General features: G+C 39.8%; 1 protein-coding gene across 4 annotated transcripts in view; it reads right to left on the bottom strand.

Annotated features, from left to right (window-relative positions):
• The window catches only part of LOC108422724 (EMAP like 4), an 87,363-nt gene that overhangs the window by 46,469 nt on the left and 14,918 nt on the right, over positions 1–25,976 (bottom strand). For 2 of the 4 annotated variants that reach the window (XM_017690626.2, XM_017690628.2), the window contains exon 1: positions 6,582–6,917. The exons of 1 other annotated variant lie outside the window; for it this stretch is intronic. In XM_017690626.2, coding sequence (XP_017546115.1) covers positions 6,582–6,657 — 76 coding nt within the window. In that variant the 5' untranslated portion in view covers positions 6,658–6,917. Of the gene's footprint in view, positions 1–6,581; positions 6,918–25,976 lie in introns of those variants that run through there. One more of the 4 variants, XM_017690631.2, reaches the window with a different exon arrangement.

The raw sequence follows: 25,976 nt of genomic DNA, 5'->3' as shown, positions 1-25,976 counted from the left end.
TCTCAGATTCCAGGCTGACACTCACATGCAGCTTTAAACTGCTCGCTGCGTGTGGCGACAGGTTTGCTTAAAGACATTGGTCATAGCATTCTAGCCTATGATGGATCAGCTGGATTAGCACACACCAGAGCTTCACTTCACTAGCGCGACATTATACCTTGCCTGGAAGTTAATGGCTATCTCTGTGTGCAAGTGCTAAAGTCATATGTGCCATTAATGTGGATGTCTCTGCCAAGAGTTTGAAAATACCACACTTTTTTGGACTAAATCTGTGAATGCATAATTTACAAAAAGTATTTGCTGAAAAATCTATTTTGTACAATATCTCCCTTACTCCAAATGTTCTCGATCAGCCAAGACATGAGTTGTATCTACAGTTCGCCTCTTTAACGTTTCACTACAGCTGGGAAATTAATGTAGCTAACAGGTACAATGCAGCTTCAAGATTCAAGTTAGCTCCTACTACTGCTTAGCTATGCTTCACCTGTGTGCATTTTATAGATAACAATGTGTCATACATTGTCAGAAACCCACCTTAGGTCTGCAACTAATGACTATGTCCATAATCGGTTAATCTACAGATTATTTCTATTAACTTTTTATTAACTTATATAAAATTATTAAATGTAATAATTTTATATAAGAAATTAAAATAATGGTGGAAAAACCTTTGAAAAAAATAAGTTTACATTTATTGCTGAATTAAAAGTAATATCAAATACAGCACACTTAAGTTATAAAAGAAAGCTAACCTAAAGTGTCTTTTACTGAACTTAATAAAATAACTTAGCACCTTTCCTACTTTCTCATTTCTAGCACATATTTAATCATTTTTCTATTTCCCGTTAATATCTCTCTTTATATAATGACCTGTCTTAAATCTCTGGGTGATATCCATACATCATTGGCTAAAGTTTTCCTTCTTAAACAAAAATACTGAATGGCATGAATGATGGTCACGTTTGTTATTTTGTGGTTGCATATTTTGCAAATGGTTTGATTAACACATGCAGCTCCACAGTCCCATTAGTATACTAAAATAGATTTAACATCGTCTCATGCACTTTATTTTTTTCCATCATCTGCCATACGACTAGATGGTGTTAGTCTAGAGCCTTATTTCATTATTAAACTGCTTCCTCAGTATGGCCTCAATTTGACTACCCTGTACTTAACATCACTGAACCATTCATCTCTTCTATGAGACATTCTGTTTGTCACTGACGTCACCCACTCAGTTAAAACATTTACCCACTATCAGTGGTAGTACAAAAGTTGTGAAAGCACACTTGATTTGGTTCTGCAATCTGCATTGCTGCTGAGCTGCCGTTCTCTGGTTTCACATATCATGCATTGTAATGTGCTAGGCTTTCATGGGCTTAGCTTTCTGAAGTTCAGCTAACCATTCATGCAACAATCATTGACAATTCTGTCTGTGCTACAAACAATTTCTTATGATCCAGTAAAACAAAACAAGACATTCATTCCTCGTGTAATAAAAATATTGAAATCTAGCTACAACCCCAATTCCGATGAAGTTGGGACATTGTTGGGAAGTTGTGTAAAACAAATAAAAACAGAATACAATGATTTGCAAATCCTTTTCAACCTATATTCAATTGAATACACTACAAACACAAGCTATTTAATGTTCAAACGGATAAACTTTATTGTTTTTTGCAAATATTCACTCATTTTGAATTTGATGCCTGCAACACGTTCCAAAGAAGTTGGAACAGGGGCAACAAAAGAGTGGGAAAGTTGAGGAATGCTCAAAAAACACCTGTCTGTAACATTCCACAGGTGAACAGGTTAATTGGAAACAGGTGAGTGTCATGATTGGGTATAAAGGGAGCATCCCTGAAAGGCTCAGTCGTTCACAAGCAAGGATGGGGCGAGGTTCACCACTTGGTGAACAACTGCGTGAGCAAATAGTCCAACAGTTTAAGAATGTTTCTCAATGTGCAATTGCAAGGAATTTAGATATTTCATCATCTACAGCCCATAATGTCATCAAAAAATTCAGAGAATCTGGAGAAATCTCTGCAAGTAAGCGGCAAGGCAGAAAACTAACATTGAATGCCCGTGACCTTCGATCCCTCAGGCGGCACTGCATTAAAAACCGACATCATTCTGTAAGGGATATTACCACATGGGCTCAGGAACACTTCAGAAAACCATTGTCAGTGAACACAGTTCGTCGCTCCATCTACAAGTGCAAGTTAAAACTGCCATGCAAAGCGAAAGCCATATATCAACAACACCCAGAAACACCGCCGGCTTCTCTGGGCCCGAGCTCATCTGAGATGGACTGACGCAAAGTGGAAAAGTGTCCTGTGGTCTGACGAGTCCACATTTCAAATTGTTATTGAAAATCATGGACGTCATGTCCTCCGGGCCAAAGAGGAAAAGGACTGTCCGGATTGTTATCAGGGGCGTCACTGCTTATTTCAGCAAGACAATGCCAAGCCACATTCTGCACGTGTTACAACAGCGTGGCTTCGTAGTAAAAGAGTGCAGGTACTAGACCGGCCTGCCTGCAGTCCAGACCTGTCTCCCATTGAAAATGTGTGGCGCATTATGAAGCGCGAAATACAACAACGGAGACCCCGGACTGTTCAGCAACTGAAGTTGTACATCAAGCAAGAATGGAAAAGAATTCCAAATACAGAGCTTCAACAATTAGTGTCCTCAGTTTGCGAACACTTATTGAGTGTTGTTAAAAGTAAAGGTGATGTACCACAGTGGTAAACATGCCCCTGCCCCAACTTCTTTGGAATGTGTTGCAGGCATCAAATTCAGAATGAGTGAATATTTGCAAAAAAATAATAAAGTTTATCCGTTTGAACATTAAATATCTTGTCTTTGTAGTGTATTCAATTGAATATAGGTTGAAAAGGATTTGCAAATCATTGTATTCTGTTTTTATTTATGTTTTACACAATGTCCCAACTTCACTGGAATTGGGGTTGTACATTAGCCTTGTAGGTCCAGTGCAAAACTAAAGAAGCAAACTTCAGACACCAAATACTGGCTGACTAATTTTGTAGTAGGGGTGAAATTGTTTCAGATCGATTGCTGACATACTCTTTCATAATGCATCATGCAGTGTTATACAGAGAATTTCTATGGATGCCCTAAGCGATTTTCAGTACCTTGATCAAAACTTTAACAGGACACATAAAACAGTTTTACTGTCTTGCTATTTGCATTTTCCCATTTATACAGAATGCTGATGCAGACCTTGCAACTCATATAACTGCCATCAAAGCTGCATGGTTTGATCTTATATCCACAAGACTGAGAAATCTATTGTAAAACACAGACAAAAACTGTAGTGCAAGGAAGACACATTTACACTCATTTACACATCCATACAAAAAATCTCACAGATCCCCACACAGCCAAGGCACTCTGATACTCATCTGTCAAATGCTTTTTGAAAAGGGGATTCTCCTTACTGGCTTCTTGCACCTGTGTGCTTGTCCTACCCTCAACTTTTTTGTGTGTGTCTTTTTGTGTTTTTCAGCTTACCTAAGGAAGTGATGACAAGAAAAAGAAAGAGAAATAAACTCAACCAGCTGTTTGCTCAGAGCTTTTCTTCAGTACTGGTAGCAGTGTCATAAATAGTCAGAGGCAAAAGTGCCCCGACATTCAACACGTGAATGAACACGTGATTTTTTGTCATGTTATTAATTTACTGAATGCTTGTAGCTACACCTAGTTTCACTCAGTTCTCACAGAATTCTCACAAATTTTGTGGTTTAGGAACATTTTTTAGGTTAGAATAAGAGCCCATGCCAACAGCCAGCTGTGGGCTTAGAGCCTTTCTTCATTACCAATACCAGTGTCACAAATAACCAGGAGCAAAGGGTAAAAGTGCTTTGATCTTTATTTCTGTGGTTAAAAGACAAGAGACAGAAATGGCTATAAAATATTGTTATAAATGCGATAAATGAATATAAATAAACTGCAAAACTATGCCACTATCACACTGGTCAAACAGCGAACATTGACCTTGACCTGAAAGTATTAACACATTTATGCATAGTTAGTATTCTGACCAAAGTAAAATGTTATTTTGAATATTTTGCAAAGCATCCCTAATTTATGTAGAAAATGTCATTCAATCTCAGTCAATAAGCTAAAGAAAATAAATCACAATAAAAATATAACCTTCTTCCCAGGCCAATACTGATTCCAAAAACTTTGATAACAGTACTAATATTCCACTTGCACTTTTAATTGACTGCTGTATTTTTACTTTATGTCCACTTTTAACTGTGGTGCTTCAGAGATTTTAGCAGTGTTACCATTGTCATGCTACTCAGAATTTACTGAATGCAAGCAGATGCAAAAAGTTTCACTCTGTTCTCACAGAACTCTTACTAAATTCTGTGGTTGAGGATTTTTTTAGGCTAGTATCAGAGCCAGCACAAACAATTAGCATTGGATCAGCCCTAACCTCTGGTAGTAAAATGGTTGTTGTCTGCACTCGTCTCTGTCACACCACATGGGCTATGAGCTTTTTTTTTTGCTTCCATGTGTTTTTGTTTGTTTTTAATTAAAGAAGGAGGTGGAAGAGAGGAGGGAGGAACTTCAGAGAGGGGGAGGAGAGCGAGCAAGAATTTGAACATGAGAGAAAGAGGCAAGAGGATTAAAGAAAAGAAGAAAAGAAAGAATGCTGCTAAAAGCAGTGTAGTAAAAAAAAAGAAGTATCTGGACTGAATTGCTCAGAAGCGTCTAAGCTGTAACTTGCAGGTTTATCGTACCATGCAAATGAGCTGTAAATGTTAGCAGAGCACACACACTCCTGCCAAAACACACACACACACACACACACACACACACACACACACACACACACACACACACACACAGTCTAACAGATCTGTGCTGCAGTGGTTACTCATTGACCAGCAGTTCCTATAACACGCCACGCTATTACAAAGAGAGGAAGTAACACCCTAACCGGCCACAGGACCCTCTCCACACCGGACCATGAACTCACCACCATGCTCGCAACTATGTGTGTGTGCACGGTTGTGTGTCTGTTTCATATCCTCTGCTCTGAAAGTCAGTCAGACAGCTCATGACACCCACACAGTTTAGCAGACAGTCCCCCATGCCGCCTCAAGCCAGCTAGCTATGAATGAGATACCACAAACTGCAGACCTTCAATGGGGGAGCAGAAGTGGCTTCCCGCCAAAGCCACAACACACGTACATACGTACTACGCAAAATGCAGTATAAATCAGCTGCTTGTCTCCAAAATCCAGTCCAGAAGAGCTAAGAAATACAGTTAAGTCAGGGAACACCCTCAATGTATTTTATTTCCAGTCAAATCGTCCATTAAAATATGTCCTTTTTTCAGCATCAGAAAAAAGCTGAAAACATGTATTTAACAGAAAACAGACAGAAGTCTTAGCAAGTAATTATAATATCAACATTGTCAATACTTAATGTCATTAAGTCATTCAGTCATTCTAAGAAATCCACAGTCATATTTTTTTTAGTTTTTTCACTTATTTTCTTTTGACTTTCCCCTTCATTATGCAAGTGGACTATCTTATATTGAATCTCCTGAGATAACCTGTATATATTGCCCATATTGACTGTAAATGAAATAAATGAAGTTTGGTTCTGATTTTGCATGGTACTGTACATGGCCAATCAGTGGTGTCAAAGTCAATGTATTAATAACGTCAACAGGATGTTTTAACGCCACTTTTTTAACAGCGTTAACACATTTTGATCATGTGTCATCTATAATTTGAGCCTGAAGCCCATTTGCTGTTGCTCATGACTCTGTAACTGTAGCCCTCTAGTTCAAATACAGCTTGTCAAAGGCAAGTTCCACTAATGATTCTCATGATAAACTTAGTTATTTCCAACTATGCTAATGCCAACAATTTATCACGGCAGTACATCTGCCCTGAAGTATAATTTACAAGCAAACCTGAAGCCAGCCATATCAGTAATTCAGTGAACTATGATGTGCAAACTGGACCTTAAGTAACAAAACGGCAAATAGAACACAGCCACTGTCGTCTCACTGGACATCAGTGATGAAAAAAAGAAACTGTGTTCACTCTATGGACATTGTGATTTTTCTATTTAGGTTCTTGTGGGCCCAGTATTCACACAATGAAATTAAGGTTATTACTAAAAGTGATAACATTCTGCTGAAGCGTACTTTGTGCACTAGTAAAGCTTTAACAAAATTAATTTCTCTTTTAAATGAAAAAGTTCTCTTTAGGGTCAATAAAGCAAAAAATAAAATAAATGCAGTTAATTGCATCAGTTTAAATGTTTAACAGCCCTATGGCCATTTCAAAGAGAAAAGGCAGACACTACTCATGTTAGGAAGCTACAGCCTGCACTCTGTTTAACACATGCTGGTCACACACAGACACACATACACCCACACACGCCATGCCGGTGTGCCGTATCTAGAGATCACTGTGTGCAGGATGACAAGGGAAGCCCAGGAACAGACCAAATGGCAGACAGAAGCCACACACACAGTTACAAGTTGGCGCATACATACACACAGGTCCCCGAGCCCAGTGCTCTCTTACCCATACAATGGTTGTTGAGCACGGGTGCAGCAGTAGAATTGCAGGCTGGATCCATGCTTGCCGAACTGTCCTCCATTCCCCCCTTATACAATGTGTGTGGTGCGCACGAGTGTGTGTGTGTATGCAGTCTTCTTGTGGGCGCACGTCCTCTTCTCGGAAAGCTGCTTTCTCGCTCTTGCGCTCTCTCTCTCTCTGTTTCTGCAGATCAGATGCTCTTCTTCTCTTAGAAGCTCTCAGTATGTCTGTCTCTTTCCTTTTTTACAGTGTCTTAATCCTGCCCTCTCTCTCTCCCCCCCAGTCCTGCACACGTCTGCCCATGCACACAAAGCCCACAGAGTCAGTGTAAGAATGAGAGAGAGAGAGCACGAGCGCGCGCGAGAGAGCGAGAGAGAGAGAGAGCGAGAGAGAGCGCGCGAGAGAGAGAGAGAGAGAGAGAGAGAGAGAGAGAGAGAGAGAGCGCGCGAGCAAGTCAGAGGGCCGGGTGGAGGAGGAGATAAAGGATAAAAAAAGAAAATCTTGGCTGGCTCAGGGAGTGGCCAATGCTCTGCACTCACACATCTCCAGCCTCTGCCATTCCACCACACACACACAGACAGAGACACACACACACACACACACACACACAGTGTTCAATTTTATTCTGCTCTGAGGAAGAGGGGGAGGGGAGACTCGGAATAGAGGAGAAAACCACGTGGAGGTGTCAAACTCCTGAAAGACACACACACACACACACACACACACACACACACACACGGGTTGCAACTATCAAATTTTATATTTCAAATATTACCTCAAACATTCAAATATTCTATGAGAATAAGAAAAGCTCATGACATACTAACTGAAAAAGATATACTTTTTCCTATTATTATTATTATTATTATTATTACTACTAGTATTTTGAGCTATTATTCTAACAAATCTTTTAAGCAGTTGTGCCTTGCACCACCAAGAGACGTGAGTAATGAAAGGGGTGGGGGTGGGAGTTGGGTTTGCCAAGACAACGGCCACAAGAGGCACAAAGACGGGACACAAGTTTCAAACTCCACCTAGGCCCCACCTCCGAATCCGTAGCAAGGCCGCTGAACTGCACCTCACATTTGAGCCAAGCTGGGGATGGACTGGCCCTCTCAGCTCAGGTGTTGCCCTTAATGAGAGCCTGCTGATCTGGTGACGGCAGCGTGAGTGCGTTTATAAAGAGCTGAGAGGAGAGGGGCAAGCAGCAGTAAAAGACTGTGGAGCTGAGAAATTCACAGTAGGGCTGTGACGGTATGGATTTTTTCTAACTGCGGTGCAGCAGAGAACCGCAAACCCCCCTACAAAAAAAAAAAAAAAAAAAAAACGAAAAACATAAATAAATAAAAACAACAACAACAAAAAAAACATGCTCTTTGTAAATGAGCAAAAACTTTATTATTCGTAAAGTAAATGCTTAAGGCAAAATTATGGCCATAATATTGTTAATAATGAGGCTAGGGAACATATTAAGTAGTCAGTAGAATAATTGCTAGTTGTTCAGCCATGGAGCTGCTGAATATTCTAGCTTATTTTTCCAACTTCATGTTTCTTGCCAGACAAACCAACATGTTCAATTTGTCCGGTTTAAGGGAGGATCTAAACGGAGTGACAATGTTGCCTGCCGCGCTGAATACACGCTCCGAGGGAGTGCTCGTTGCGCATACGGTCATGTATTTTCTGGCAACCTTCAACAGAAGACGGAATCGAGCTCAAATTTTCCCGCCACCAGGCAAGCGGGTCCGAGTGCGAATCAAGGACTTCCTCCTGCAAATACCTCGCGAGTTCAGTGTCCGCACAGATTCTCCTGTGGACTGGAGTGAAAGTCGTTTCTTTTTCCAAGCAGGTCTGCAAGATTAATGTTTTTAGGAGCTGGAGCACTTGCTCCTTCTCCTCTCCAGCCGTTGGCGCATACATGGCATCATCTCCGTCATCGCGGCGATCTTCGGGTACTGCCAGCATCTCCACCAACAGCGGCTTTGACATCATCTACAGGGTTGATGTCCTTGTATCTTGGGTCAACGAACGAGACCTTTGCCAGCAGTCGCTGTGTTGCAGGTGCATTGTATTTGTCTTACAAGACTCCGGTCATTTTTTATTTTCAGGTTGCACGTCAACTCAGTGTCTTTCTTGGTTGGGAGCAGAAGATTCTCAATTAGTAACTGTAAGACTGGTTTCACAGAGACACAAAGACAGTGCATCTGTAAAATCTGCGACTTTTTTCAGCGCTACATTAACTGATTCTAGGACCTCGACATCCTAGACGTAGGAATCAAATGTTGGCTGTGCCAGTCATCCAACACACTTTTAATGGCTGGGGTTTGCTCGAGAATGCGTTCTATCATCTTCTGCTTAGTAGCCCACATAGTAGGACAATCCTGTGAATGAATTAAAAACAGTAATCAGAAAGTAATCACCTTCTGCACAAACCCATGGCCTGGGCTGTGCGGTCTTTTTTGGTTTTCAATGCATTGGTAAACACTAAATGCAGATTATGGCCAAAGCAACTTAGCCTTTGCCAGCGAAGTTTACACTTCTTCTGTACTTTCTGACATGAATACGGTCTTCAGGCACTTTGATTTTAGTTCCCAGTGTGCAGAGATAGTGAATGGTCAGGCTCATTTATGGCATCATATTCACGCTAGACCACATAGCCGCTGTCGCTGAGAAATGGTCAACGTCTTTCAAGTCTCGTATGATGCCATCCTTCAATGTTCCATACATTTCAGGGATCACTGTTTGAGAAAAGTACTTTCGGTGGAGAAGTACATATTGTTCATCAAAAGCCTGCAGCATAGCTTTGAACGCCAGCTTCTCAACAGTACGAAACGGCACCACTTCTTCAACCAATTAGCGAGTCACACGGTCAGTAAGTGCTCACCACTGGTTGCTGTCACGCTGGTAATTCTCTCCTCTTGTAAAGGCCTCGGAGAGTTGCTGATGACCTGAGGTTGTACCTCCTCCTGACGCAGGTGTGCTGCTGCCAAATTCGGCAAACACAGAAGGATGGTTCATTCTAAGATGTGATCTTAGATTGGTTGTATTTCCTCTTGAGACGGACACTTTTTTCTGCAAATGTGGCATACTGCCTCAACCAAATTCACTGGCCTTGTCATCTGACTCAAAGCCAAAATGTGACCAAATTAGTGACACAGTATTTGGCTTGAAAGCTAGATTTGTCACCATTGTTGACTTGAGCAATGTGGGCTCAACGGTCATCTGCATGGACGCTACCATGTAAGAGATGTGCTTTTTCGTTCAGCACAAAGGAATTAAAATCTAACTGCTTTTATTTTTGTGTACTGTGTGTGTATATAATGTGCTACACTGAATGTTATCTGTAGGTATCACAAGTACCCAAACCTAGAAATAATTAAAAAGACCCCCCCCCCCCTCCCTTTATTTAATGGACTGTCCCTTTCCATCACATGCACAGCGATCACAACAGAAAAGTTTTGGGTCAATCAGAACTTAGAGCGGGAACTATTCATTTTATAAATAAATAAATAAATAAATTACTTATAAATAAATAAATAAGCTCAACACCGCGGTAGGTTACATAACCACGGTATTGCAGTAATACGGTTATTGTCACAGCCCTAGTTCACAGCTTTTGGTTTTGAGTCCATTGTTTGTGTTTAGTAATAATAATAATAATAATAATAATAATAATAATAATAATAATAATAATAATTATTATTATTATTATTATTATTATTACTACTGCTACTACTACTACTACTACTACTACTACTACTACTACTACTACTATTACTACTACTACTACTACTACTATTTGGCAAAACCACATACATTTTGTTTATTTCTTTTGCTTTCTAATAAAACATCTAATTAAAATTCTACATAGCAAGTTGTTTTAAAATGCTAACCCGGGTTACCGCTCAATCTGGCAACCCTGATTCAGTTGTGGCTCTGTTTGAACAGCAGTGAGCGGTACATGAAAGCAGAGGAAACAGCAGCGCTTTTTTAACCATTATCTTGAAAAGTGAAGCAACTTTCCAGTGAATTTATTAAATTTATTGAATTTATTAAACATTGAATATTTGTTACAGCCCTAACACACAAGCACATCTATTCTCTATATTAAGAGATTTGACGGACTACTGAATTAACTGACTGCTACCATGTGAAGCTATTTTACAGCACACACTTTCAGCACTTCCTCCACATTTGATCAGGTACAAGAACAAGTACAATTTATGCTCAGTGTGTTAAATGTCAGTGCTATGCAAGCACTCTGCTGACCAATTGCTCAGTCTACTTAAGCCCGTAATCAGGGGCATCTGGTCTGAAAAAACATCCACTGCACATTCCATGATACCGGTATGTAGCACTGCCACACTCATGCTGTGTTAAATCAGACATTGGAAGCACAGTACATTTTTCTGTGTGTGCAGTCAACTTGTACTCTTGAGAATCCTGTGCTGAGCTACAGCATTTAGTCCTGTGCCTCACTTTTATTAATCTGGGCTTTGACTATGGACAACAATACTGCTTAAAACCAGAATTAAAAGTTCAATTACCCCACATTTGTTGAGGGGGACAGAGTAAACAAGTGAGAGAGTGGCTATGTTTACATGCAAAGATTTTTGCCAAGATTCAGACTGAGGTGTTTATACACTCACTCTATTCAATCTGATGAAAAACTTCGTTTACATGCCCACTACAACTAATCCGATGCAAAATGACGCGCATGTGTGGAGTACCGCTTAGAGTAAACGTTACCATGACACGAACATCACGTGAGGTCTAGTCGGCATGAGATGAGATTCCAGTTGGCGCGCTTGTGTTTTTAATTGCTTTAAACTGATGTCAGGCTCAGAAAAACGTACTTCACATGTACTTATAAAGGAAGATGTCCTGCTCTGAGACACATAAACTGGATGTTCATCCCACCGCCGTCTTTTAAAGCTTAGAGTATAAACCTCGTCTTCTCTGCAGACCATGTTGGACTTTATAAACCTTTCGCTATGAGGTTTACCCACTTCGTTCAATCAGATAAAAATTGTATTACGAATGGCCTCAACCAGATTAGTCTATTCTGATTGAAGTGTTTACATGGACGTATTCTATTCTGATTGAGCTATTAGTTGGATTATTAAGGGATTATCAGGCTGCACGTAAACGTGGCTAGTGACAGACAGAATATGTCCAATTTAGCCAAAACCTCTCAATGGTGGTTGCAGAAACTAGGGGTGTTCATTTTGAGATATTCTTTGGTCAAAAACTTGAACATGAGAAACGACTGCTCAAACTTCTGATGCATGTGTGAAATTTACATCACATCACGAATGTATCCGATGAGCTCACGTTTTGCATTTTACATCTTGTTGGGAGTATTCTGTTTAGCTGGTTGAGCTGTAGCTGAATGTCCTCTAAATTTAGACATTTTAGAAATCTTGTTCTTTGGTGACTGTACGTTTACTGTACATTTGCATAGACCATCACATACAGATAAAGCCTACAGATGCAGCCTCTACAGACAGCTCTGTCTTCAGACAGTTTTAAATACAACTGTCTCATTCAAAATAACTTGCTGCGCACAGGGTACAGAGCTGCACTGCTAACACAATGCACTAAAGCTAAAAGCCAAGCGGTGATGAACATAAAAGGATAATATGGTCTCTCTACATTTTATTAATTCAAACAAAAACTGTAAAACACTCATTAAAAGGGGACAAGTAAACAAATCTGCACTTTCCTTTACAGTTCACATACACTTTATTTGTCACTGATATCTCTGCTGCAAGCAATTCAACAAGCTGTTGGGACTTTCTTCCCATTTCTACATCACAGCAAAGAAGTGTCTCCCCTCCACTAGAATTATCACACCCACTAACCCAACCTTCCTTTTTAATATCAGCCAGGTTGAATTAAATCCACCGGCCTCCTGAAAGAACCTAGACTAGAAATAATAGATTTAGATGTACCCAGTGCTCGTACTCATGTTATATTTGCATATCTTATGCGTCTGAAGACATCAGCTCGTCTAAACTCTTGAAGAATAATGCAATAACCAGGCTACATTGGTGGCTTTCAACTCAGGGCACGGAGATTTCTGACTTCAATCAGACTAGTGATACAAAACTAATATGAATGAGAAGTCCAAGATAAGCACATGTTGCTTAAACGTCTCTGACGGGTTTATACAGGATGGTTGACACTAAATTCCTGTGCATTTGTAAAGTCAGCAAGATGAGTATAGTCAATAAACCACCGTACACTTAAAATGACACAGGGCTACGAACTGGAGAGCAAATCCTTACTACCTGGCAACATCCTGTTGCATCTTATTGGTGGGTGGCCATCAGCTGCAATATCTTTGTGTTCTTTTGACACAAAACTTTGTGTTACTACCAAGTACTATTCACTTGGCCCTACCACTCAGCCTTTTGGCATTACATTAAGTCAAAGCCATATCAAGACCAAAGAAAGACAGAGCAGATCTCATTTGGCTGGAAATTTGTGCAAAGAAATGTAATCGGTCTTTTGGCTAAACAGAAAAATGCTAATGACTTGTTACCTCAGCAAATGTTACTAGTTTTTTCATGCTGCAACTTTGAAGACGTGGTAAACTGATTCCAAGTATGTGAATAATGCTGAAAGTTTTATTTAATTAAATTTAAATAAGTATAGCATAAAAATTAACCTGCCCTTGTTTATTTGCAGTCTATAGCACTGCTCTACTACACAATGCTATACGGCCTCACAATATTCTACTTCAGGCATTTTGAACTATACAAAGCGCAATGACTGCTCTGGTCACAGATGAAAAACAAAGTTAAAACATATTATACATAAGCTGAATTAAAGCATTCCACCTTACCCCACTCATCATAAACATATTTCAAAAAGCACAGGGAAGTATATTAAACTGAGAAAAAAAAAAAGGAGCAAAATATGTCTTCAAATTACTTCAATGGCTAAGCCAGGCATCTTTCAGGAATCCCTCCCACTGAGTAGTCAGTTACAGTTTGAGTTAGTGTTTGTTCAGTTGTTATCAAGGAGGAGAACATTAGAGAGACATACTAAAGGAAATGACAGCCACTTACGAAACAAAAGCCTTGGTTTAGCCTTTAGTATAGCAGCCCAGTATCCGAGCTAGTGTATCCACTAGTCCTGCTCATATTGTGTTTCGGTATGTCCCGCCCCACTAAATCCTAAGCAGCTGCCACCACTGCTGATGCAGCCTGTTTTGCATTTTAGTGAAATTAATTTGTGAAGTTAAGTTAATCTACCATGTGATTTAACAGAACATGTTAAAAAATAAATAAATAAACAAAACAAAAAACACAAAAACTGAAAAAAAAGAAAACACATCAGATATCAGATGGGCAAAAGTGGTGCATTCAGAAACTTTGTTTTCAGCGCACCCTTACTATTCCCCTCTTTTAATCCAAAGCGTGGATACTATTCCACAATGTGTGGGGATTTCCACTACTAGTAAGAGACAGCTGGCTATTTAGTACAATGAGTTACATAAAATTTTATGTTATGACCTTTTGGAAAGGTGTAGCACAGCATTCAAATTCAGTGCAAGTGCACTGCTTTACATTATTTACATCATTTAGCAAGCTTAATAGTAGCTAGCCACAAGTAGCAAACTGTCACGTTGCACAGTATGACAATAATGAGCCATTTGGACCAAGATAGTGTCACCGGATTATAAAATGTTTGTGAAATTCAAAACAGTACATTGTTAAAATCATTCAAGAGTTTTATTTCAAGCTGACAATGCATTTCTTATCTGCCATGAGCCTCCATAGACCACCAAATAATTTCTAACAAGATCTGCTACTCAAAGCTGTCGTCGAAGTTGGTCAGACATTAGATGGCACTCCTGAAAAAGTCCAAAATGATCTAATTGCAATTAGGGATGGGTATAGAGAACTGGTACTAAATTGGTTTACTGTAGTACATATCTATAGGCAGCTTCCTACATAAAACTCTAGGTAGAACATTTTGACAGTTTAAATCACATTATCAAAAATGCTATATGCATTAAAACTACAAACTTGAAGTCAGTTTCCTATGCAACACCTTAATGTAACTTTGCCCTTCCACTTTAAACAGTGCAGCAGCTGCATGCTGGTGCATTGAGTGTTATAATAACTGCTGCACCACTCAAAGTGAAACAGGAAAGTCTTACCAAGAAGCTGGCGAATAGAAAGCCAGTTTCAACCACCCCCGTGTTACTACAGGTAGGATAGTCTGATAGCCTAAATATCCTTATAAGAAAATGTTTCCAGCATTAAAAGAATAACTATTATGACAGCATAAATCAGCTTATCGGGGGGAATAGTAAAATTAAGCTTAGTCTGTATTAAAGTAAAATTCAACAGCATAAATTGCTAACTGTTATGTAGTCTAAGTTTGAACTTAGTGTGAGCATAGAGTCCTGATAACCACAAGTAAATCATTTTGTATTGACTATGGTTCTTAAAATTTTCAACTGCAGGGGGATGACCACAGCCTTTTCACGTCTTTTTTTGTGGCAAATTATGGAGATTAGTATCAATAAGAATACTATACAATATTGGTATCAACAAAAATTGTAAGCCTCCACTGTCAAAGTAACTTAACTTCCATGTTTGACAAACTTTGCTGTTTTGTATGGGTTATATGGTAAAGTTGTCTTCTGATGTCAGTTCAGTACAACAGGAATTGTTTTGGGCAACAGGAAAGCTTAACATTAACTGAATTCATGACGTTGCTGTACAATTGCAATATTCAGGTAAGATGCATACTGCGATTTTATTTTCTGTTTGGTCACAAGAAATTCAAAAGTGCTTGTTTAGTCAATCCTTTGTGCACATTACTAGTAGAAGCTCATAGCCTGCAGTTCATCAAACAGCATAAGCTTAGAGACTATTGGAAATTCCAGAACAATGCAGAATAAAAATTTACAAACCAGCAGTCAGTTACATAAGGAATGCACTGCTGCATATGGATTGGTTATGGGAAAGTTTCTTACAGCGGGATCTGATTGTGTCATACCAGTACACTTCCACTGCAGGGATTCATGGAAAGTAGGTCAACAGTCATGCATGGTCACCCTCATACTCTTACTGACACAGATTCAGTGTACACACCTACCCACCCACCCACCGACACCCACACACACACACACACACACACACCCACCCTTCTACAATTTGTATTAAATTCCATTTTAAGAACAAAGCCAGTAGAAGAATAGAAGTGACACAGCAATTTTAGGTGTGATACATAAGTCGGAAAAAAAAAGGATACTACAGGGACATCAGCAGAGTAAGACAGATGGGTGGGTGAACGGACGGATGGACAGACAGACAGGCAGACGTACAGACAGACAGATACTTTCCTGATCCTGAAAGAAATTTAGCAGCCGGTAGCAGTCACACAATACAGGACAGTAATAGTAATAAGGGTATAAACAACAGGGAAGAATAAATATAAAAAGATCCTATATACAGGCATATATACAAATAGAAAAATACAACAATTAGTAATAACATCTATAACCTGAGAAGAAAGACGCAGTGCAACAATGACTGTACAAGGAGGCACAGGTAACAGCATATAATCACAACACTGAATGAATAAATGTGTGCAGATATTGGTATCAAAAAGTGTCTAGGGTGGAGTGTCCAGATGTGCAAGATGCGCAATAAGGTATGCAGAAAGTGCAATATGTGCAGCAAGGTGTTCATATGTGCAGATGGATAAAAAGAAACATAAGATTAAGCATGAGATGTAAGTTCTATGATTTGTGATTTAACATGAGATTCAGATTCAGTCCTCATTTTCCTCTTCCCTCTTCTCTTCAGGCCCCCCTGGGAAGACCTGAAGAGCCTGATGGCTCTGGGGACAAAGAATCTCCTCAATCTGTTGATTGAGCAGCTCTGTGACAGCAACCTGCCACTAAACATGCTCCTCCTGTCCATGATAATAGTGTGCAGTGGGTGGCCATCATCCTCCATAAAGGAGAGCAGTTTGTGTAATGTCCTTCTCTCAGCCACCTTGACCACAGAGTCCAGTTCCACACCGACCACTGGCCCCGCTCACTTGATCAGCTTGTCCAGTCGCATCTCATCTCTCCTTCTTATGCTTCCTCCCCAGCACACCACAGCATAAAAAAGAGACAGGTGGCAACCATGGTCTGATAGAACATCTGCAGGAGCTTCCTGCAGCCTCCTCAGGAAGTAGAGCCAGCTTTGCCCCTGTCTGTGTTGGCTGACCAGTCCAACCCATCATCCAGTTGCTGACAGAGATACCTGTAGGTCATCACCCTCTCCATTTCTACCACCTCAATAGAGATTGGCTGGTGACCTATCCCTGCGAAAGTCTATCACCATCTCCTTTGTCTTGGCAGCGTTCAAAGTAGGTTGTTCCCATGGCACCACTCAACAAAGTCCTTCACCAGGGTCTTGTACTCCTTCTCCTGCCCTCCCCTTAAACAAACTACAATGGCAATATCATCCAAAAACATCTGCATGTGGCAAGTCTCAGAGTTGTACTGAAAGTCTGAAGTATACAATGTGAAGAGAAAGGGGGAAAGTACAGTCCCTTGTGGTGCTCCCGTGCTGCTGACTACAGTCTCTGATGTACAGTCCTTCAGCCTGACACACTGAGGTCTGCCAGTGGTGTAGTCAGTAATCCAGGAGACCAGGTGCGGATTCTCTTGCATCCTTACCAGCTTATCTCTCAGCTGGAGGGGCTGAATAGTATTAAAGGCATTGGAAAAATCAAAAGAACATGACTCTTACAGCGCAACCACCCTTGTCCAGATAAGAGTGGGCCTGATGGAGAAAGTAAACGATCTGTACAAATAATGACTGCATTTATCAATTTGTTCTCGCTGACACAGCACTGTGAACACACCCAGAGTCAGTGGAGCAATAAAGCCATGGACCCCTGGCTATGGATACAGGCCAGACATAAGAAACTGAAGCAACCCAGATGAAAACATTCTGTTTCAGGCCTTGTCCACATGTACACAGGTATTTTTTTAAAATCATAGCTTATTTTATACATTTTGGTCCTTTTGTCCATGTGAAAACTGCATTTTAGGTCACTGAAAATTAATTTTTTTTTCAGGGTGAATTATCAGTGTTGTGTAGATGGGGAAAGAGTTTTTGGCATGTAACGTCAAGAGTGTGCACCATTATCTTCTTTGTTTGACATCAAAAGTGTGCGTCAACCCCTTAGTTTATATGAGGTAATTTTGTAAGCCAATTTTGTAAGACGTAGCCAAAATAGTGCTGGTTTTAACATTGTTAACAGGACTTGTCACTGCTATATCCAGCACACCAGTGAAGACCCTGCTGCCAACATCACCAGTTTTGGATGAGACCCAGTTAGAACTTTAGTTGGCGGGACAACTTTGAAAACTATGTAGTTGTTGCAGAAGACTGGCGAGAGAATTTTCGTTTGTCAAGGACATCATTGTAGTTGAGTAAACTGCTTCGTAGCTGTAACTGTAATGAGACCGCCTGTCAGTGTTGTCAAAAAGGTTGCCTGCAAACCATACTATTTAGAAGACAAATGAGATTATGTATTTTTAAAAACGAAGAAGAAAAAAAAACATTTTAAAAAATACCCACATGTGTGTGGACTAGGCCTAAGCAGTGTGTGCATAACAGTAGTCAGGTATTTGCAGAAGTACCCCTTCCCTGCATATTTTCATTGTTTCCCCCACTCTATCAAACCATGACTTAAACTCAGTAAAGACTTGCTAATTAGCTGACTATTACATCCAACCTTACAGGCAGAAAAAAAATGTAAGGCAGGAAAACTTGCAGCTACTAAAATTCGTAAAGGGTAGCAGCTACCTATCTAGAAAATCTAATGAATGTCAGGCTTCAGTTTACAGAAGCATGCACCTGCCTTACTATGAAGCCTAGCTTGGAATCTACAGAATCCCTCTTAGTAGGAAGGGGGGCTGGGGGGATACATGGGGGCTGACTGGGGGGTGAATATCATCGTATAATATTCACTCTGGTTGCCAGTCTGTGCTTCAAACTGAACTGGAGTATCACATGGAGAACACAATGTAAGAAGCCTGATAATTCATAGCAGAAATAATCTAGACAGGTAAGTTCACTCAGCAGATATAATGAGTGTGCTATGTGTGTTGCTATCTACAGGGAGAGGCAGCCCTTGGGGTAAGCTGAAGAGGAGATGAACTTCCTTAACTCCAATGTTCTTGCACTTAAATGCACTAATTCAAATGCTTGACAAGTAACATGAGTACACATATTCAGTTCTGTTGGCACATGTTAAACTCATTTAGAAAAAAGGTATCTCACTTTAATGGGAAATACAACACACACGCAGACACAGTCAATCTACTGTCTTTTAACCATGTGACTAGCCTCTGTGTTTGAACGCTTAGTGGTGACCTGTGTAGGAACGCTTAGTGGTAACGCTTAATGGTTTGATATGCAGCTGCAGTGTGTAGCAGCGTTGCATCATATGATTTTAACTCAGAATATATGAACAAACAGGTTTGCTCTCACACAAACACTAACACATATGCACACAGAAGGCCAAGTCCAAAAAACTCCGTGTGTTGGACTGCTCCTGACACGAGGCATGACCACACCCTGCAACCCAGCACGCCTCTGGGACGGGCCACATTACAAGTTGGCTGACCATAAAGCAGAGGGCACAGTCATCTGCAAAGACGAAACCAAGATTCACCTCGAGTCAGAGCACATCACCATTCAAACAGAAATGACAGGACGGCACAGCAGGAAAGATAGAAAAAGAGAGCAAGCAAGCACGGAGACAGTAGGGTAACTCAGAGGTGCTTTCAGATTAACACCCAACCTGTTCCCCAAAAAACACACTCACCACAGCCACACGCAACCACTGCGATATCAATGTCATAATGCCACATGAAAGTCCACATAGTGTGAGCTTCAAGATGAAGAAAAAAAAAGATTTTGCTGTAAAGAAATCTAAATCAGGCAAAAAAAAAAACCAATCCTCTACCTAAAATATGAGTTTTCCTTGCAGTCTGTTATGTTCAAGCTAGCCAAAGATTTTGATTATGCTCCTTTAATTGTGTATATAAATATCTTAGCTAATTTAGACCATTGTTTTATTAGTATAATTGCACAATACCAGCCGTAATGTCGTCAGTATAATAAGTAAAATGATTCTGTGGTGACATCAAATATCAGTTGGTTCATATTAGAATAGGTCACGTGAGCGTAAACACATAAAAAAAATAAAAATAAAAACGTTCAAAACACAGCATTTTAGCATAGCCAAAATACTACAGGTAGGACAGTTAAATCTGTATCAGCCACTGTGTACTGGAAATGACCTTTGATATGTGTCCAGAAGAGTTTAAGCTTGTTTAAGGGCACCTTCCCAAAGAGCTCAGTTACACAGAGTTGGAGAAGAAAGGCAAAAATTACGTTTACATGACCCTACATGTCGTCCAACAAACGAGTTATGAGAAAGTAATGATGCATTTTTGAGCGAGTCCCAAAAAAACAGTATTTACAACCCAAATCCATCCCTATAGTTATTGCTGCTTAATTATAACTTGCCTAACCTTTGTGCATGATTGTGACCATAAATATTTTAAATGCAATTCAAAGCCTGATTGTGTTCTTAAATCTTAAAACATGCAGAGTCAAACACAGCTTCTACTTCCTAAGTAAGAGTTAACTACGCAAGGCTGCAATGCCAAAGTCTATGACGATCCACAGATTTTTGCCTTCTATTTATTGTTCCCATCCCTTATATTTTTGTTGTTATTCTCTCTCCATATCCTTGCCAGTCTGTTTCCCCTGTCTGAGTTTTAATCGGCCTAATGGTTTTTGATGGGACATGTTCAGGCCTGTGGGAGGTACAGAAAACTCTCTTCTAATCTCTCTGACTAACACGGTATTTAAAAGTAAAGAGTTACACAATGCTGTACTGCCATCTTGGCTCCCTGGCTTGGGGAAGTGGTGCCAGTTGCAGAGCTGCACTGTTATCACTCTACTCTGGGCCTACTGAGGTTAAACTGGAGAAACAATCAGCACCGGAAAGAAAAATTCTAAATATATATATATATGTGTGTGTGTGTGTGTGTGTGTGTGTGTGTGTGTGTGTGTGTGTGTGTGTGTGTGTGAACAACTGCGTGAGCAAATAGTCCAACAGTTTAAGAACAATGCTTCTCAACATGCAATTGCAAGGAATTTAGAGATTTCTTCATCTACAGTCCATAATATCATCAAAAGATTCAGAGAACCTGGAGAAATCTCTGCAAGTTAGCGGCAAGGCAGAAAACCAGCATTGAATTCCCGTGACCTTTGATCCCTCAGGCGGCACTGCATTAAAAACCGACATCATTCTGTAACGGATATTACCACATGGGCTCAGGAACACTTCAGAAAACCATTGTCAGTGAACACAGTTTGTCCAAGTGCAAGTTAAAGCTCTGCCATGCAAAGCGAAAGCCATATATCAACAACACCCAGAAACGCCGCCGGCTTCTCTGGGCCTGAGCTCATCTGAGATGGACTGATGCAAAGTGGAAAAGTGTCCTGTGGTCTGACGAGTCCACATTTCAGATTGTTTTTGGAAATCATGGACGTCGTGTCCTCCGGGCCAAAGAGGAAAAGGACTCTCCGGATTGTTATCAGCGCAAAGTTCAAAAGCCAGCATCTCTGATGGTATAGGGGTGTGTTAGTGCCCATGGCATGGGTAACTTGCACATCTGTGAAGGCACCATTAATGCTGAAAGGTACATTTAGGTTTTGGAGCAACATATGCACACACACACACACACACACACACATATATACATATACATTATATATATATACATATACAATATATATATATATATATATATATATATATATATATATATATATATATATATATATATATATATATATATATACACCCATATTTGTTTTTTTAAGCCCTACACACACACACACACACACACACACACACACACACACACACGTATATATATATATATATATATATATATATATATATATATATATATATATATGTGTGTGTGTGTGTGTGTGTGTGTGTGTGTGTGTGTGTGTATATATATATATATATGTAGGGCTTAAAAAACAAATATGGGTCTGAATGGCATAAAAGAGATGTGGAGAGAAAGGCAATGAATGCTATGTCATCACCATGTTATTTTTTTTCTTGGGGACATGTGAAAGCTTAAATTGAGAATTTAAAAAAATTGAAAGATTAAAAACAAACAAACAAAACAAACGCTTATACAAATTTCTCCTTCCCCCAAAATGCAAAGTTACATTTGAGGTCCAAAGCTGGCTTCTTTAGTTGTGCACTAGAGCTATAATGCAAGGTAAGTAATGGAAGTAATACAAGTAATGGAAGGTTATAACCACCAGCACTGTGTGAAGTGTAGCACTTTAATGCGTTTACTTGTTACATAATCTCAAAGAGACTTGCTTGTGTGGTTTCTGATACTGTATGAGATACTGTTATTTATACAAATTAATAAAAGTACAGACAAAATTCAGGCTTCAAGGTTTAGGGATTCAAGATACAAACTTGTGCCTATAAGCTTCCAATATCTGTTGACTACATTAGCCTCACTACACTGAAAAACTAAAAAAGAAAATATTATCCTATATGTGTATTTAAACTTCATTTGGAGTAAAACTGCATTAATTTGCTTTTTTGTTGAATTATCACTAAGTTATGAGGACAGAAGTGAGGGCAAAGAGTGTTTTGCTACATCTTGTTCCGAGGCTTCCGACAGGCTTCCTGACCCCCGTAATACCCAGGCTGCCAGAGGGGTAAGTGGGCGAGCGGTCAGGCGGGCGAGCTAGCAACCGAGCCGCCCACCACTGCCCCCCTTGGCAGTACCGGCTACATTCCTGCCGGCTCTGTTTCCAATTAGTCTGGCAGAGTGCAGCAGGACTGAGGGGCCACAGGACCAGAGTGGAAAGTCTACTACTACACTGCAAAGCGTAACAAGCACTGCTGGAGCATTAGCCTACTAGTACAATACATACATTTTGTACTGTGCAGTCAACATTAGTGAGGTCTTCTGTGCCAGCTGCATCTGCATACATGAACTTAAACATTAACCAACAGCAATATCCAAGTGTCTGTTCTTTAGACAAGACCAAAATAAGTACTTAGATATATGTTATCTGGCACATCATTTCATTCTTTATTGGGAAGTCCCACTACAGCTGGCTCACTTACAGCACTGACCTAATTATAGCAAGATATCACCTTATGCCACAGACGCCATGAGGAACTCAGCAACACTGTCTTCAACAATGTAATGTTGTATCATAAAAAAATAAAAAAAACAGAAAAGTAATTAATGGTTGCATTTTCAAACATTAGGAACATTGCACTCAATATTTTACCTTGGTTCATTAGTTTATACTTTAAGCTTAATTTGCTACAATACAATAAATACCTGTTTAGTTACCAACATCATTTTGGTAAACTAGATATGATGATTTCATAAGCAAAATTTATTTTTTTATTATTTATGTTTCTGAGAATTAAAAGTCAAAGCATGGACTTTGAGTGCAGTCTGTTATGGTCAAACAGGACAATATTTAGTTGATTTGTTTAATGTCCAAAAGTTAATTAGAGAATTCAGCTTCTTTTTTTACCTTAGGAGTTCAGACCAGAAGAAACACTGAATGACCAGGTGCCTACAAACTTCGGCCACCTGTATAAATATGTTGACTGCTATTGGTTCTATATTAAATGAAATGCAGAATAATGCATATGAACAACTGTTTAAGAAATGGAGAAAGTTATTGAGCCAGTGGACTTCAACTGGGACACACAGAGAGAAACAGTCAAGTATACAAACCAGAAACCAGTCCATACTTTGAAGAAAATATATTTTTTTTATAATTAAATTAATATTTTAAAATATTTAAATTAATATTTTTCACAGCATTATAACTGTCATCGACATTAAAACATGCAGCTTTTAAATCTCACCTGTAAGCCTCATTGCTGTTCTGAGCCCACCCGCACAAATGTTTCAATGTGCGTGTCATGACATAAGACAGGAACTGACCTACATGTTAAACCTAATGCCAAAAAGACACTTTCCTTCACCCCACAGATGTGTCATAAGTGTCTGTCACGTGGCCACATTCCATGCCTACTAATTTCAAGTAACACAATTTGAAGCTTGAAGTTTTATTGGATTTATTGCCCCTTTAAAAAGAGACAGACCTGAACCTCAGTAGTTATTTCACCAACACCTAATAAAACTAGAGTTTGTCTGCTACTAAATGCAGTTGAAATGGATATCACATGCCAGCCTGCGCTTTTCTGTATAATGGACTGAGCCAAACAGAAGTCTCCATGCATGGAGTACTCTGAAGTGCAAAGCTAAGCTTAGATTTCCATCAAATGTATATGCACAAACACCATATAATGCTTTGATTTTGAAGCAACTATAATGCTGATGTGTTTGATGTTCTCCATTTGACACAAGGCAAAACGTATACATAACTGCAATGAATAGCTCAAGCATATCAATATCAGTAGTTCATGGAAAGCACCCCAAGCCTCTATTATGCAAGAACACATGATAAGCTGAGCCCTGCAATAAGATTGCAATACAGCAAATTTGCTGTATACAAAATGTCAGCAATGAAACTGCTGATAATCAGTGTTATACTTATGGTGCAACAAAAATCTGTTTAAAAAAAAAAAAAGTAGGTTAATGTAGGTTCTGTGCACAAAGAACAGGTATGGCCTACTGCATAGCTAATGATTATACGTTACAGAAAAAAAAAGAAAACCTGACGGACTTGTGTTTGCTCAACTGCCAGTTAAGAAGATTCAAGAACTTGTTCAGTCTCAACCTTGCACCACGCACACACAATGTTGTACCACAGAAGTGTCTGGCACAGGGCCAAAGAGCTCACCAGAAGTTTCTGCTGACGGCAGTACTTACATACACGTCTGCTTGAGTGAAATCACAGGTGTGCAGCAATTGTGTGTGCGTGTATGATAGGTTAGTCTGTAAATCTCAAACTGCATGCTGTAGGCAGATTGAACTAGAGCACAACTGGGTGGAGGAAAAACATCCCTCTCTGGGGAACATGGATCATGAAGATGTTGTTTGTCTGACCTGAATGTTTATGGCCTCATGGTATCATGGTTTATGGGCACTGCATGGACTTGTATTGTTGACTCAAGGACATTTTAAGCAGGAAATTGCAGCAATGCATGGACAGCAACTTGTGTGCTTGTTTTATAATGTGTGAACATGGATGCCCACTGCTTAAAAAAAAAAAAAAACAAACGCATATTACAGTGATGAATGAAACGCAGTCACCACGTGCAGCCACAGAGACACTGAACAATTTCTAAGGATGTTAATCATCTATTCTAAATATAGACAATAAAACCCAGCTGTGTATAAAAATATCAGTATGGCAACTGATAAGGGTTTCACCATCTTGAACTGATATGAAAGGCAGTTTCAATTGCAATTGATTGCCATGCAAACACACTACCCTATCACTCCCCATCTCTTTTTCATGATTACGAACATGGACATGCTCAAAAACAAATACAAACGTGACTGGTTTAATACCCGCAGGCAGGAGGGAAAGTCCTAATCATTAGGCCTCTGTCTGTGTTCACTCTCAATGAGAAAATATAAGAGAGCGAGGGAGAGAGACTGAGAGAGAAAAGCAAGAGAGAGAGAGAGAGACCACCCTGCAGCTGGCAAAGCACACTAACCCTGATTCTCTGGAATCTGCATATGTTCAAGTAACTATGTGTCTGCATAAATCGTTCTCTGCAAAGCATACATGAGACTTACAGCTCAGTAAAACCAGCAGGCAGGCATCTTGCTGCAGGGCTACTGAGGAATTTAACCATCAAACCCGATACTGTCATGCTGACACTTGCCTAACTGAAATGCTGCCATTAGTGTCATCGTCATCCTCCTCCTTCTTCTTCTTTTCTTTAGCAGTGGAGAACTTTGGTACTTGTAGGTTTCTGTCCATCATAAAAACTAAAAACTAACAATAAGGTAAAAGAAAGAAACTCAATAGGCTGGACAGCAAGAGAGAGAGAAAAAGAGCAAGTGAGAGAGAGAGAGAGAGAGAGAGAGAGAGAGAGAGAGAGAGAGAGAGAGAGAGAGAGAGAGAGACAGAGACAGAGAGAGAGAGACAGAGACAGAGACAGAGACAGAGACAGAGACAGAGAGAGAGAGAGAGAGAGAGAGAGAGAGAGAGAGAGAGAGAGAGAGAGACACACAGAGAGACACACAGAGACACACACAGAGAGAGAGAGAGAGAGAGAGAGAGAGAGAGAGAGAGAGAGAGAGAGAGAGAGAGAGAGAGGATTCCCGGAAAAGAAGCATCT

Source organism: Pygocentrus nattereri, chromosome 5 (genome assembly GCF_015220715.1).
Source record: "Pygocentrus nattereri isolate fPygNat1 chromosome 5, fPygNat1.pri, whole genome shotgun sequence".
In the NCBI taxonomy this organism is placed as follows: Eukaryota; Metazoa; Chordata; class Actinopteri; order Characiformes; family Serrasalmidae; genus Pygocentrus; species Pygocentrus nattereri.
Note: the sequence above shows the minus strand (reverse complement) of the source record. Positions and strands in the feature narration are given on the sequence as shown.